This window comes from Suricata suricatta, chromosome 1 (genome assembly GCF_006229205.1).
Source record: "Suricata suricatta isolate VVHF042 chromosome 1, meerkat_22Aug2017_6uvM2_HiC, whole genome shotgun sequence".
Classification (NCBI taxonomy): Eukaryota; Metazoa; Chordata; class Mammalia; order Carnivora; family Herpestidae; genus Suricata; species Suricata suricatta.
The window spans coordinates 33205243-33219565 of NC_043700.1; the positions used below are offsets into that span (position 1 = coordinate 33205243).

Here is a 14323-nt window from a genome sequence, read left to right on the forward strand (position 1 = left end):
TTCATGGGTTCAAGCCCTGCATCGGGCTCCGTGGTGATAGCTCGGAACCTGGAGCCTGCTTCGGATTCTGTGTGTCCCTCTCTTTGCCCCTCCCTACTAGCATTCTGCCCCTCTCTCAAACACTAAAAACAAAAGTCATTACATATCACTATATGCCTGGTACAGTTCCATTGTACACTCTAGCAATTCTATTTTGGATCATTGTAACTCCAAAAAGTATTCATTTTCATCTTCAGAGATGACAACACTGAGCCTCAGTTGTTAAGGTGGGGACTCGCCCTAAACTCCACTGCCCACTGAGTTGGGGGAGGAGGGGAAGATGTTGTGTTAAATGGCTTAAAGCAAACAGAATGACAGAACAACTTTCAGGGTGAAGGTCAGAGCAAAGCAAACTTCTCTTAATAAAAAGAAAACCACACTTTCTTTAGGGTGACAAGTTTGCTATAGTTAATTACATAGATATAGCACACTTTTTATGGATATTTTCTAAAATACAATGTTTCCGGGGCGCCTGGGTGGCTCAGTCGGTTAAGCATCCCGCTTTGGCTCAGATCATGATCTCACTGTTAAGTGGGTTCGAGCCCCACCTCAGGCTCTGTGCTGACAGCTAGCTCAGAGCCTGGAGCCTACTTCAGATTCTGCATCCCCTTCTCTCTCTCCCTGTCCCCTGCTCACGTCATGTCGCTCTGTCTCTCAAAAATAAATTTAAAAAATAAAAATTAAAAAAAGTAAGATACAATGTTTCTAAATAAAATTAGAATGAAAAGAAACATATTTTAAACCATATACAACACTCTCTCAATAAAGGCATCTTGACCGGACAAGAGAATGATTCTATAATTTTTAAAAAGTCTGCCACATACTTTGGTCCATAAATTTAAACTCTTATGTGTCAGGTTTTCTTAACATAGAATATGAGCACCTTCACCAATGACTTTCTAAACTCACTCATAAATGGATATAAAGTATGTATTAGTCAATTATATCTCAATAAAGCTGGAACTAAAATTTGGGGACGCCTGGGTGGCTCAGTCTGTTAAGTCAGCTCAGGTAATGATATTACAGTTCATGCGTTCGAGCCCTGAATTGGGTTCTGCGCTAATAGCATGAAGCTTGCTTCAGATTCTCTGTCTCCCTCTCTCTGTCCCTCCTCTGATTGCCTGCTCTCTCAAAACTAAACATTAAAAAGAAAAAAAGCTATAAATAAAATTTAAAAAGTGAATGGTGATCACAAAAAAATATGTATCACATAAATGATTGTGTTACTATATATTTGCACTACATTTTAAAAACCACAAATTTAACAAAGCCTTTCTAGTATTGCTGGGAGTTTAAACTAGCTCAAAATTTTCTGGAAATGCTCTAAAATCAATTGTGGTGATGACTGCACAATTCTACGAATATATTAAAAAATGCTGCATTGTATACTTTAGGTGGGTGAATTGTATGGTATGTGAATTATTTCTCAACACAACTGTTACTTAAAAAAACTTTTCTGGAGAACTGGCAATACGTGTTAAAAGCCTTTGAAATGCTATCTCTGACATAATTCTACTTCTAGAAATTTGTTGTAATGAAATAACCACAATCATGAAAGTTTTTTGTTTTTTAATGTACAAGGATGTTCATCAAATCATAATATCCCAAAACTGCAAACTATCTAAAATATCATTAGAAGAATAGTAGACAGATATGGTACACCCATACAATGAAAGTATATATCAATTTAAAAAAATCACATTCTCAAAAAATTCATTTCACATAAACCATCTTACCAAAATAATAATGTACAACTGCTGTTTGTTTAAAAAAAAACCCACATAGATGCATAAGAGAAAACACTGTTCTATATCTTATAAGATATAGAACACAATGTCAATAGTTACTTTCAACAGGCAGAATTTCAAGTGATCTTAATCTTCTCAATATCTTACTAGTTTTCGATTTCTCTACAATAAACAATCCTTTCATAACTTAAACACAATAATTGTTATTTTAAAACTAATAGCTGCTTTGAAAAGCACAAATTTTCCATAAAAAAATAAAAACAGGGCCAAGTCATCAGCATTCTCTTGAGTACTATGTGTGTGCATGTATGCATCTGTGTGCAATACCTTAATTAACTTTTAAAGTATTAACCTCAATACTTTAAAACCTTAACTAATTCTATCCCCCCAAAATAAATTCTAATGATCCATGTTTAATTTTACAGGTGATAACACAGAAACTATGAGCTGGTCAAAAGTGTATTAACTCTACTTTATACACAAAGCCAAATTATCTAATCTAGGTTTAAAACATTACTATGTCAAGTCACGTTTGCTTCCATATCTAGGAAAACTCAACATGTATGTTCATTTCAAGACTGAAAATATTTATTTATCATCATTGCTGGGGGAAGATTAGCCAGAATAAAAAAGAACAACATTCTATAGCACTGCAGGAAGGAATTCAAGAGTATGGTAAAACACAGCAGAAAGTTTCTCATCACAATCAAATATGAAATACTATGTGCTAATGTACTTGGATCCTGCAGAAATAATTTTTAAAAAGCTTAAAAAGTGCCAAAATTACAATAACCAAATAAAGGCTTTACTTCATATATATAGATGTTATAAAAATATATTTTTCAAAGTCCACATTACAGAATCTTATACAAATAGAGTATTCAACAGGTAGTCAGAAAGGAAAAAAATTCAATTTTTTCTGCTATCAAAATCCTTAAAAATCAACATTTAACACTTTCAAAGATATAAGAAAACAGTCTAAGAGAAGCACCCTCAAGTTTCTTCAGTTTCCAAAAAATTTGATTCCCCTAGACAAAATACAGAAAAGGTAAGAATCAAAAGGTATCAAGGATGAAGTGTCAAAATAGATTGTCACTACTGATTTCTTCTCAGGTTAATACTTCTTGAACGGTTATATTAATGTAAAAGCAAGAGAGGCAAAGCAGTTTTTATAAAATAAGATACTTAGAATCTTATTAATAGGCTCAAACTTGAAATTTTCTAAGCAAAAATCATTGTTAGAGTTTGCACATTAATCTAAAATCAGTAGTCATTAAATTCTACCAAAAACTGTAACAGAGAGGAACTCTGAAAAAAAAAAACACTTGGTCTAAAATGGCATAATTATTATAAAATTTAGTGTTATTTTTTGTTTCACATTCATTAATATAGCACTAATATTTCAAATCACTAAATGACTACACTGCTAGGAAACTTGTTTTTTATAAATTGTCTAGATAACCCTTTTGGTAGTAACAATAACTGATGATTCAGGTTTTATATTTTCTGACCCCTCATTATTAATTTTTCAGGTACTTTCAGCACACCGCTGTCCCGAAAGGCAATACCAGCCAACCCAATGAAGCGGTCGCTGCAGCTTTTCTAAAAGGGTTTATTACCTGGGTGGTAACTACATGATGTTTACTATCTATTTGCTTATACTGTACATTTAGGGCTTTTTAAATATTTAAAGTTTATTTATTTATTTTGAGAGAAAGAGAGAGTGGGAGGGACAGAAGCAGAGGGCGGGGAGGTGGGGGGAACCCCAAGCAGGTTCTGCACTATCAGCACAGAGTCAGATCCAGGGCTCAAAATCATGAACCATGAAATCAAAGTTTAAAATATGTTTCTTTTTTAAGGTGGTTTTTTTTTTAATGTTTTATTTATTTTTGTTACAGAGAGAGACAGAGCATGAGAGGGGAAGGGGCAGAGAGAGAAGGAGACACGGAACCAGAAACAGGCCCCAGGCTCTGAGCTAGCCGGCAGCACAGAGCCCGATGTGGGGCTCGAACCCACGAACGTGAGATCTGACCTGGGCCGAATTTGGCGCCTTAACCACTGAGCCACCCAGGCGCCCCAGGTATTTTGTGTTTAAATGTACGGTTTTATTAAGACTCTATGTCTGGGGAGCCTGAGAGGCTCAGTTGGTTAAGCATCCAACTTCAGCTCGGGTCATGATCTTACGTTACATGAGTTGGAGCCCCGCATCAGTTGTGCTCTGCAGGACAGCTCAAAGCCTGGAAACTGCTTCAGATTCTGTGTCTTCCTCTCTCTCTGCCCCTCCCCTGCTCACACGCTCACTCACACTCTCTCTCTCTCAAAATAAATAAATAAATTTTTAAAAATCTGCACTTAGTCTTAAAAAAAAAAAAAGACTCTATGGCTAAGAGATATTAATTACACAAGACTCATCAGACACAATACTGTCTTGGCTATAGCCAAAATGCCACTAGATAAAGGCAAGCCTCCATACAAGACTACTTAATCTCAAATTAATTTGATAAACTAAGTTTTGTCTGACTCACAAAATCTCAAGAATACATATATTACTTAAATTTAAAATATCCATTTATGTACTTCAGGATGTATGTATATGCATCATACAAAATTTAAAAAGCATGTCCTATGGTAGAAAAATACTTTATTGTTATTTAATGTTTATCTATTAAAGGATAATGCAGGCTATGAAGAAAAAGTCAAGAAACACACATTATCTTTTAAAAAGTCTTTTTTTTTTTTTTAAGTAAGGTCCACACTCAATGTGGGACTGGAACTCACAACCCCAAGATCGAGAGTCACATGCTCTACTGACTAAGCCAACCAGGCATCCCTAGAAAATTTAAGTAATCAGATAGACCTCTGAAAACCTTATTCTACCTCACATGTCAATCTACTCAGTCTATGGATTTCCTGAAATCTCAATTTTCCCATCTTTAAATTTGGGTTAAATAAATTTTATGCTTTCCAACTTCACATTTAAAAAGTCCAGTTATCATGTAGGAATTCAATCAAACATCTCAGAAGATGTTGTAAGTGCAAGGTATTATTAGATAATAAATTCATACATTTATACAGTTAAAATGTAAATTATATAAATTTTTTTCACTCTCCCTTCACTTTCTCCTCAATGTAGCTCTAAATCTACGTGAAAAAGGAACCTAGTAAAAAAGAGTTATCATTGTAGATCAGTGATGATAGATCCACAACTTAAAAAATTTAAAAATAAGCCAAGAAACATTTTTCAAAGAGCTTTTCAAATTCAAAATCTCATCAATGGGTAGATATATTTTAGGAATAACGACACAGATCCATGTAGGAAGAACGGAACATTCTCTAAATTCACAAAATTTTAAATATGCCTTTTACCTTCATTTTATGCCACATTGTGCAGGCACAACATAATACAAAATATTTGAAAGTACTTATTAAGTACTTAGCAAAATCAATAATAAAAACCAAAACTAAAATCTTGTAAGCTTTTTTAAAATGTGCTAGGTAGATGAAGTATATAATCAAGTTCTTAAATTGATTTACATTTATTAACATTTAGAAAAAGATTAGCCTGTAAAAATAAAGGTGACCATTCATTTAAAAACTCAAATGATTTAAAAAAAAACAAACAAACTCAAATGCTGGATATGTTGTTTATTAACAAAGGAATAAATCATCATAGTTGCTCTTTCAAAAAATAACAGACTCTATTTTTTAAGTAAAACTAAAAACAGCCTTGCATCAAGAAACAAATTTTATAGATACCAAATTCTAAATTTTTAAGGCTTTGATCATTTTAAATTGTAAGTGTCTAAAACTGACTTTGTCTCAAAAGAAGCCAATGAATAAGTATCTATGGTAACATTTTCTTCTTGATAAAAATAAGTAAAAATAATCAGTGTTGCCTGTTCAGAGCTTTTAAAACCCATTTTCAATGAGCTATTTTTTAGCTCATTTTTAAAAACTTACTAGTGCCTCAATTTTCTTTCCAAGTTCCTTTATAGGACAATGATGGATCTCTTATTTTTTCATTTAATTGCTATTTTTTTCATTGGTAATTTTATTAAAACACGAAAACTTCTGCCAAAACAATTTCATTACCCAAAAACAAACTCTTAAGACCCTTAGACAGGGTTCATTTATGCATGTAAAAATATTTTGTGCGTATACTCTATGTACAACATAGTATGAAAAAAAGAAACAAAATCCTTTGCCTCGCTGCAACTTAATCCTCTTGCATTCATTATATTGAATGTAACTAACCTTGAACATTCCCCCTCACCTTGAGCTTTTACAGAGAGTTCAAATACCTTTTTAATAAATGAAGTAATGTGGTATAGTATAAAGACCCAGGTAACAGATCTGTCACCAAAGGAACTTAACTTCCTTAGGCCTCTGTTCTCTCTCTAGAAAATAAAGTAGTGGATTATATCTCTTCCATTTAAATTGGCCGTTAGGTACTTAATTCAGGACCTGCTATACTACATACAATAGCAAAAATAGTTAACATACTAAGGTTAATCAATATTCCAAATAATGTAATACTATATGACCGTTAAAGAAAAAAACGTTCTACGGGTGCTTGGGTGGTTCAGTTGGATAAACGGCCAACTTTGGCTCAGATCATGATCCCAGTTTGTGAGTTTGAGCCCAGCATTGGGCTCTGTGCTGACAGTTCAGAGCCTGAGCCTTCTTAGGATTCTTTCTGTCTCCCTCTCTCTCTCTGCCCCTCCCTGCTCATGCTCTCTCTCTCTCAAAAAAATATTTTTTTTAATTAAAAACACTTGTAGATCAAATACATGCTAATTTATTTAAAAGATTTTTTAATGTTTTTTTTTCATTTTTGAGAGAGAGAGATGGAACATGAACAGGGGAAGGGCAGAAACAGAGAGGGATACACAGAATCCAAACAGGATCCAGGGTCTGAGCTGTCAGCACAGAGCCTGATGCGGGGCTCAAACTCACAAACCATGAGATCATGACCTGAGCCGAAGTCGGACACTTAACCAACTGAGCCACCCAGGCGCCCCAAATATGTGCTAATTTAAAAGGATGTCCCAGGTAGCCTATTAAAACACAAGAGCAAAAACAAAACAAAGACAAAAAAAAACCTACACCACAATCGCAAATACAGACAGTATGACTCATTTTGTATGTACTTTAAGACAGATATAAATATGTATATACAGATATTTTCTATTTTTTTATTTTTTTATTTTTTAATGTTTATTTATTTTTGATACAGAGAGAGACAGAGCATGACAGGGGGAGGAGCAGAGAGAGAAGGAGACACAGAACCGGAAGCAGGCTCCAGGCTCTGAGCTAGATGTCAGCACAGAGCCTGACGCGGGGCTCGAACCCACGAACGTGAGATCTGACCTGAGCCGAAGTCGGAGGCTTACCCAACTGAGCCACCCAGGCGCCCCTACAGATATTTTCTAGAACTCAGAAGAAACTTCAAAATGGTTATCGGGGGACATGGGGTGTTAGCTTTTTTTTTAAATCTCTTAGCCTTTTATAATATTTGAAAAAAAATTTAAATAGTGAACACATATTATCTTTATAAAATTTTTAAAAGAAACTAAAAGATCTGCTGATCCAGGTTCTATAGAAAAGACCTGGATTCAAATATTGGTTTTGCTAGTTACCATCTGTGTGCTGTTAAAGATAGTTAACTTCAATTTCTCCATCTGTAAAAAGGAGCTGATAGTACTAACCTCATGCAACTGTTGGGAAGATAAAAGGAAATTATACATGTAAGGCACTTAGCATAACATACTGTAAGAAGACAACTATTAGCAGCTTTGCAATAATTATTACAAATATTATAAACTTCAGAAACTGAGTGTCTTTAGAATCAGATTTGACAATTCACTCAAGGATGACCAATATCAAAGGTAACCAATTTCCTTTACCCAAAATTCAATCAATCTGATTCGTATAAGAAAAAAACGTATTTAGTAAGGTTTAAAAAAACAGTTATCACAGGTAGCAGGTGGGCTGATGGACATGGTATTCAGAGCAAAGTCTGGGTTTTAATTATCATCTAACTAGAATACCCTTCTCATGTGGATACCAATCCAAAGAGCCAGAATACTCATTACAGCTCGTCAGGGGACCCTGATCTTGACAAAATGCTGAATATATAGGAATATGCTTAAGTAATTCAAGCTTCCAACATGAGTTTTTCTTCTTTCAATATACATGAATTTCTCATTTTCCTTAATTTATGGCACTGATAGTTAATGCAAACAATTTTACCAATTAATTACAAATAAATAACATGTCAATTGAATAGAAGCTATAAAAATGAAATCTCCATAAAAATTAATCCCAAAAAAGCATATTGGATACCTTTTTTTGAATGAACTTTTTCTCACAGAATTTTTTAAAATTCAGGCTTAGGGGCACCTGGGTGGCTCAGTCAGTTAAGTGGCCAAATTCCACTCAGGTCACAATTTCACGGTTCACGAGTTGGAGCCCCACATCCGGCTCTGTGCTGAGAGCTCAGAGCCTGGAGCCTGGTTCAGATTCTGTCTCTCCCTCTCTCTCTGCCTATCCCCTGCTTGCACTCGCTGTTTTCTCTCTCTCTCTCTCAAAAATAAATAAACATTAAAAATTCAGGCTCAATATCAAAGCAAAATACCTCAAGTTTTGAATCTGGCCTTTAAACTAAAAGTACTCTCAGAAAGCACAATTCTAACAATATTCAATTTCATTTTTCCAGAACACATCCTAAACTTCTATATAACAACTCAAAGGATGTTGCATTAAGATAGATTAAATCAATATGTAGTACTATTGGTTTGAGTCCATCATATTACAATTTTAACACACCTTCTTGGTATTAGAGAATAGTTTCAATATCAATATGACGGATTAAAGTTTGAATTATCCCAATTACAACTATAAAACAAAAATAAAAGGTCACACACACACACACACACACACACACACACTTAATCCTTTTCAATGTGAAAATAAAGTAGGCTCCACTTAACAATTTATCTACTGTAAGTTTGTCAGGATTTAAACCTTTGCAACAGTAACCATTTCAAATTACACAAGCAGTTACATTTTAATACATTAAAGCCTTATTATAGCTTTCCTGAGAGTAACCTGAAGTTCTCATCAAAAAACAGAAACCAAAAAACTGGCACTTCACTGAGAATCTAAGAACTAAATGCCTACTTCATAGATCATTGCACTGTGCTGAACTGGCATTTGAAGACTGTACTGAGCTGTACACACATGAAAGCAAAGGGAAGGGATGGAGGAGACAGAGTGTATTAAAAAAAAAAACACTTAACACACCCATCACCTATAAGCATGAGCTATAAGAAGCATCATTTTAAAATACACCTATTTCTAATTTTCCAACATTCAAAATACAGCAAGAACATAATCTACCACAACCAGATCTTTCTACCCCTTCTCACCCCCACAGTGCTTTGCCAAGAACACAAGCCCATGAAAAATAACCGATGCAATTTCCTTGTTTACTTAAAGAATTTAAGAAAACATGTTGACTGCTTCTGAAGCTTCTAAAACAAATGAATTTTCAACATTTAAGACTTCTTATGATCACATCTGAAATATGATAGCAACGATTCCTTCACCTAGTAAAAATACAGTTTTAACTTTATAAAAAGGGTTAATTTTACACTGCAGTTCATTAGCATGCCTTGTTTGCAACCAGAAGGAAGAGGGAAAGGGGGTGGGGGGAGCAGCAAAACACACAAGATGGAAAACATCACTACCTCCTTTGGTGGTTGTGAATAATTTTAAATTACCACAAGATGTATGGGAAGAGTTCATGCATAGAAAGAAAGGAGGTTGACAATCTGAACTGGCCCCTTCCAGATTCACACAGATGTCGGAGAGAAGGAATTTATTTACACTGCAGTGCCTGGCAGCAAACATGGCTGCCCCTACCCCCTTTAAATCTGAATAGTCTTCACTCCCTCGGCAAAACCATCAAATTACGGCCATGTCTCTGCTGTCTTGATACCACAACACTAACACATTTCCTCCTCCCTCAAAACAACAAAACCCACATCTCCTCATTTCACAACCATCACAATACTATAACCTCTAGCTTCTTCTATATTCTCTAGCCTTGAAAGAAAAGGCCCAGAAACCACAGAAATATAGGAACAAAAGGCTTTCCCTTCCTTTAACAACCCAATTCCCCTTCTTTTCCTCCCACTCTGTGATGCTTGGTCGATAGTTCTCATCCTTCTCAACATTCAGATCATTTCCTTCCCTATACCAGTTCTAAGTCTTCCAGTTTCCTGAGTCTGTGTCCTATCTTCCTATGCATCCTGTCTCAACAATTTACCCCTTTTCCTAATCCACCTTTTCCTCTATTCCCATTCCATCGTTTCCTCTCTTGATGCCCCATTTCTCCATATAATTCTATCCCCTTCCCCCAGACTCTTCCAGTTTCCACACTGCACCCCCAAACCTATTTCTCAGTTCACCCAGGTCTCTAATTTCCAAACCCAACTCTTCTCTCCCAGCCCCTCCCGCGTTGCATCTTGATCCCCGCCCCCATCCCACCTTTACTCCCAATTCCCACCTCAGCGCCACTCCATCTCTTATCCCAATCCTACCTCCCCGGCCCCACCTCCCAATCTCCTACACACCCTCCACCTGGCCCTCTGCTCTTCCTACTAGGCTCCCCTCGAACCCTTTCTGGCCAAGCTTGTTAGGGTCTCTCTCTTTACCTAAGTCCCATCTCTAGGTCGCTCCCTCCTCGTCGTGCCCTCCTCAGCCCTCCCTTCCAGCACACACACATATACACACACAGAAGCATTAACTTTACCTTCAGTTTGTTCCATTCTAACCCCCCGGCCGTGTCAGTACGATCACAGGAGAGACACGGAGGCCCGGAGTAGGGCTGGGGTGCGGGCAGCCGCCGGGGCTGCGGGGGGAGGAGACGGAACCGAGCTAGGCCGCATGAAATCCCCGGGCTAGATTTTCCTCGCGCCGGACGCTTCTGCCATGGCTGCCGGCACCGAGGAGGGCCGCGGCCGGCCAGGCCGGGCGTGAAGCGGAGATGAGGAAGGCTGCGGGAGATGGGGTGGCCAGGGGCGGTGGAAGGATGGGGGGGTCGCCGCGCAGCCGCTGCTGCCAGAGAGAGAAGGCTGTGGCTGGCGACCGCGCCGGGGCAGCAAGGTCCTCGGGGCTCTACACGGCCTTCGCACGCCTCTCGGCAGCGACCAGTGGACAGTCTCCTTCGGTCTCCGCCTCCGTCCTGGTCGCTGCTGCCGCCACCGCCCGCTCCCGCCGCCGCTGCCGCGCACAAAGCCCCCCCCCCACCCGGAGTCTCCGAGCGCCGCCGCCGCCGCCAAATCCTCAGCCCTTCATTGGCCGCTGGCCGCGGCGCCTGCCGGGAAATGCAGTCCCGGGTTTGGGGGCGGGGGGCGAAAGGAGGAAGAAGGTAGTCAGCGGGGCGGAGAGGAGCTGCCCGAGAGAGTCTAGACGAGAAGTGAGACCGCAGGCGATAAAGGCAGAGACAGGAAGGAATGATACGAAGGAGAGTTAAAAAAAAAAAAAAAAAGCCTTTAGAAAAATAGGTTAAAGGTTGGGCCTGTGAGGTAAAATTGTGTTCGTGCGTGTTCTCTGATAATTATTAAATAACAGCACATATTAAATATATACCATATGGTACGCCTAAGAGTGACACTGCTGTACACTCCCTAGATGTTAGAAATAACCTACAAATGAGTGCCCGGTTAAGATGACCGGAAAAGAGAAGAAAAATGTATGTGCCGTCTTGGCTGCCTTCGGTCCGACCGCTGTCAGAGAAGAGCTCCCAATTTCACAAGGGTTTGTGTCTGGAAACCGTGGTAGCAATTTCAGTTTTAAGCCTTGGGGGACAGTCTCTCTTCCAATCTCGGATGTGAGCCCGGGATGTCCGCCCCCCCGCCTCGCGTCCCGCCCCACAATCTCAAGCCGTGGCGGCATCTCAGTCGCTGTGAGGAAGAGCTGACCTCCCTGGTAGGCACCGGGGCCCGCACGCCTTCTTCCTGCTGGCACCACGGGCCCGGAGGCTTGTGGGTAACGGGGAGGACGTCAGCGCCGACTGCAGCCCGGACCCGGAGGGACCGAGAGGCCTCGATGTCCGTCACGTGCCTGGGTCCTCTGCTGCTCACAGCCAGACCTTCGCTTCCAGGGATGGGAGGGCATTTGTCCTCCACAGAGCTCACGCAAGATTGAGAAGAGGAAAGGGGACTCAAATTCTCCGTAACCCTCTAAGCCCTCCCCCTTCTAGGAAATGTTAAACAATAGAAGGTGTGTGACGTACTAAAGTAGCCTTGCAGGAGTGTGCAAAATTTGGTGGTTTCTTGGGGCCTGGTAGTAACGACTTAGAATGTTGAAGAACAGAGACGTGAACGTATGAAAGAGACAGCAGCAATGAGACGAGGAAACCTATCCTCTGCGCTCTGTTCTGAGAATAAAGCTGTATCACTACTAGATGTTACACTCTGCACCGGCATTGTAGTTCTTAATCTGTTTGGCACAGCCACAAGAAATTCCTGATATTTGTATCTTAAATTCCACTTAAACAAGAAATTGAAAGATTCCTACAGATCAATTATTTTAATTCCTACAGATTACTAATTATGTTTCAGCGTTTTAAAAACATAACCCTGTTAATCCTACAGATGATATTGATAATTAAGTGTCCCATTACTGTCAACCATTAACCATTTTTTTTAATTTTTTTATTTATTTTTGATACAGAGAGAGACTGAGCATGAGAGGGGGAGGGGCAGAGAGAGAAGGAGACACAGAACAGGAAGCAGGCTCCAGGCTCTGAGCTAGCTGTCAGCACAGAGCCTGACGCGGGGCTCGAACCGCGGGGCTCGAACCGCGGGGCTCGAACCGCGGGGCTCGAACCGCGGGGCTCGAACCGACGACGACCGTGAGATCTGACCTGAGCCGAAGTCGGAGGCTTTACCGACTGAGCCACCCAGGCGCCCCAACCATTAACCATTTCTAAACCTATGCTTATGTTTGGAAATGGTTAATGGTTTGTGCAGTAGCAAAAGTTAAAGGAATCAATAAAAATATTTTTTGTTTATTTTAAATGTCCTTTTTTTTCAATGTTTATTTACTTTTTGAGAGAGAGAGAGAGACAGTGCAGGAAGGGGAGGGACAGAGAGAGAGAGAAGGAGATGTAGAATCTGAAGGAGGCTCCAGGCTCTGAGCTGTCAGCACAGAGCTCGATGCAGAGCTTGAACTCAGGAACCCATGAGATCATGACCTGAGTCAGTCGCTTAACTAAGCCACCAGGCACCCCTTAAATGTCTTTTTAGAACACAGATATCTCAAAGGGGGCCACCTGAGCTTATGGAAAAAGAGGTTAATTTTTTTTTCTCCTATGAGCCTACCATCATCCTTCCTTTTCACCTTCCTTTGTATTCTCCTTGCTTTGCTGATAAACTGTTGCTTTGACCTGACACCTGGATATTCCCCTTGAGGAGAATCTGATAAATTGTCCCCAGGGATTTTATTTTAATCTGCTTCTAAGTGACGAGAGTTTAAAATTAAAGTTACATTGGGGCGCCTAGGTGGTTCATTCGGTTAAGGATCCGATTCCGGCTCAGGTCATGATTCTACTGTTCATGGGTTCGAGCCCTGCATCAGGTTCTGTGCTAGCTGCTAGCTGTCAGCACAGAGCCTGGAACCTGTCTTCAGATTCTGTGTCTCCATCTCTCTCTGACCCTCCCCTGCTCAAACTGTCTCTCTCTCTCTCAAAAATAAATGAAACATTTAAAAAAATATTTTAATAATAAAAAATAAAATTAGTTACATCAAGTAGATGTATAATCTCTTCCTGCAAAACATTAGAAAATACATTGTTAATAATATTTTATCTTAGTCATATTTAGAGAAAATGGCCATTAAAATTGATAATTTACATTTTTAGCATTTAACATCTTCTGAGGTTCAGATCATGCTTTCTCTTCATACAAAAAGAGCAAACAGTTCATTTGGACAGCAATCTAGCAAAATTCGCAGGGCCAGAGTTATGGAGAAAAATTTTTGTTTCTCTTCCAAAGATTATATCCAAAAACTCCTAACATGATAAATTACTTAATCATGAAAGTCAAAAAATTGCCAGGCCTGATAGCAGAAGGCAAACATTGCTTTGATCAAACAGATTTCAATAGGAAGGTCCTTAACCCTTCCCTTTTTAGAATAGAATTGCTGACATATGGCTGTGGTAGAAAATTTAGCTCATCTTTCCAATACTGAGCTTGGAATCATTTATCTGGTTTATGAATACTTAATGATTTTCACTGTGCCTGGTTGTAAGCGAATACAATGCATGAATAAGAATATTTCCCGGTATAAAATGTCTCCCAGGGAACTGAAAGGAATATTTTTGCATCTTTATGATCTGTTCCAGAAAAGTACATGTTTATGATAGTGCAGTGATTAATTTATGGAATTAATGTGAATATTATAACTACCTAGTCTTTTAGAGCTCAAAATTTGCCATCGAGAATTTTCAGGAAAGGAAAGGTTAA

General features: G+C 38.9%; 1 protein-coding gene across 1 annotated transcript in view; it reads right to left on the reverse strand.

Annotated features, from left to right (window-relative positions):
- The window catches only part of LOC115300715, a 38862-nt gene extending 26579 nt beyond the window's left edge, over positions 1-12283 (reverse strand). Inside the window, exons 1-3 of the mRNA XM_029950211.1 lie at positions 12216-12283; positions 11777-11987; positions 10606-11373 (exon numbers count right to left, since the gene is read on the reverse strand). Of these exons, the coding sequence (XP_029806071.1) occupies positions 10606-11373; positions 11777-11987; positions 12216-12283 (1047 nt within the window). The remainder of the gene's footprint in view (positions 1-10605; positions 11374-11776; positions 11988-12215) is intronic.
- Positions 12284-14323: the final 2040 nt, after the last annotated feature.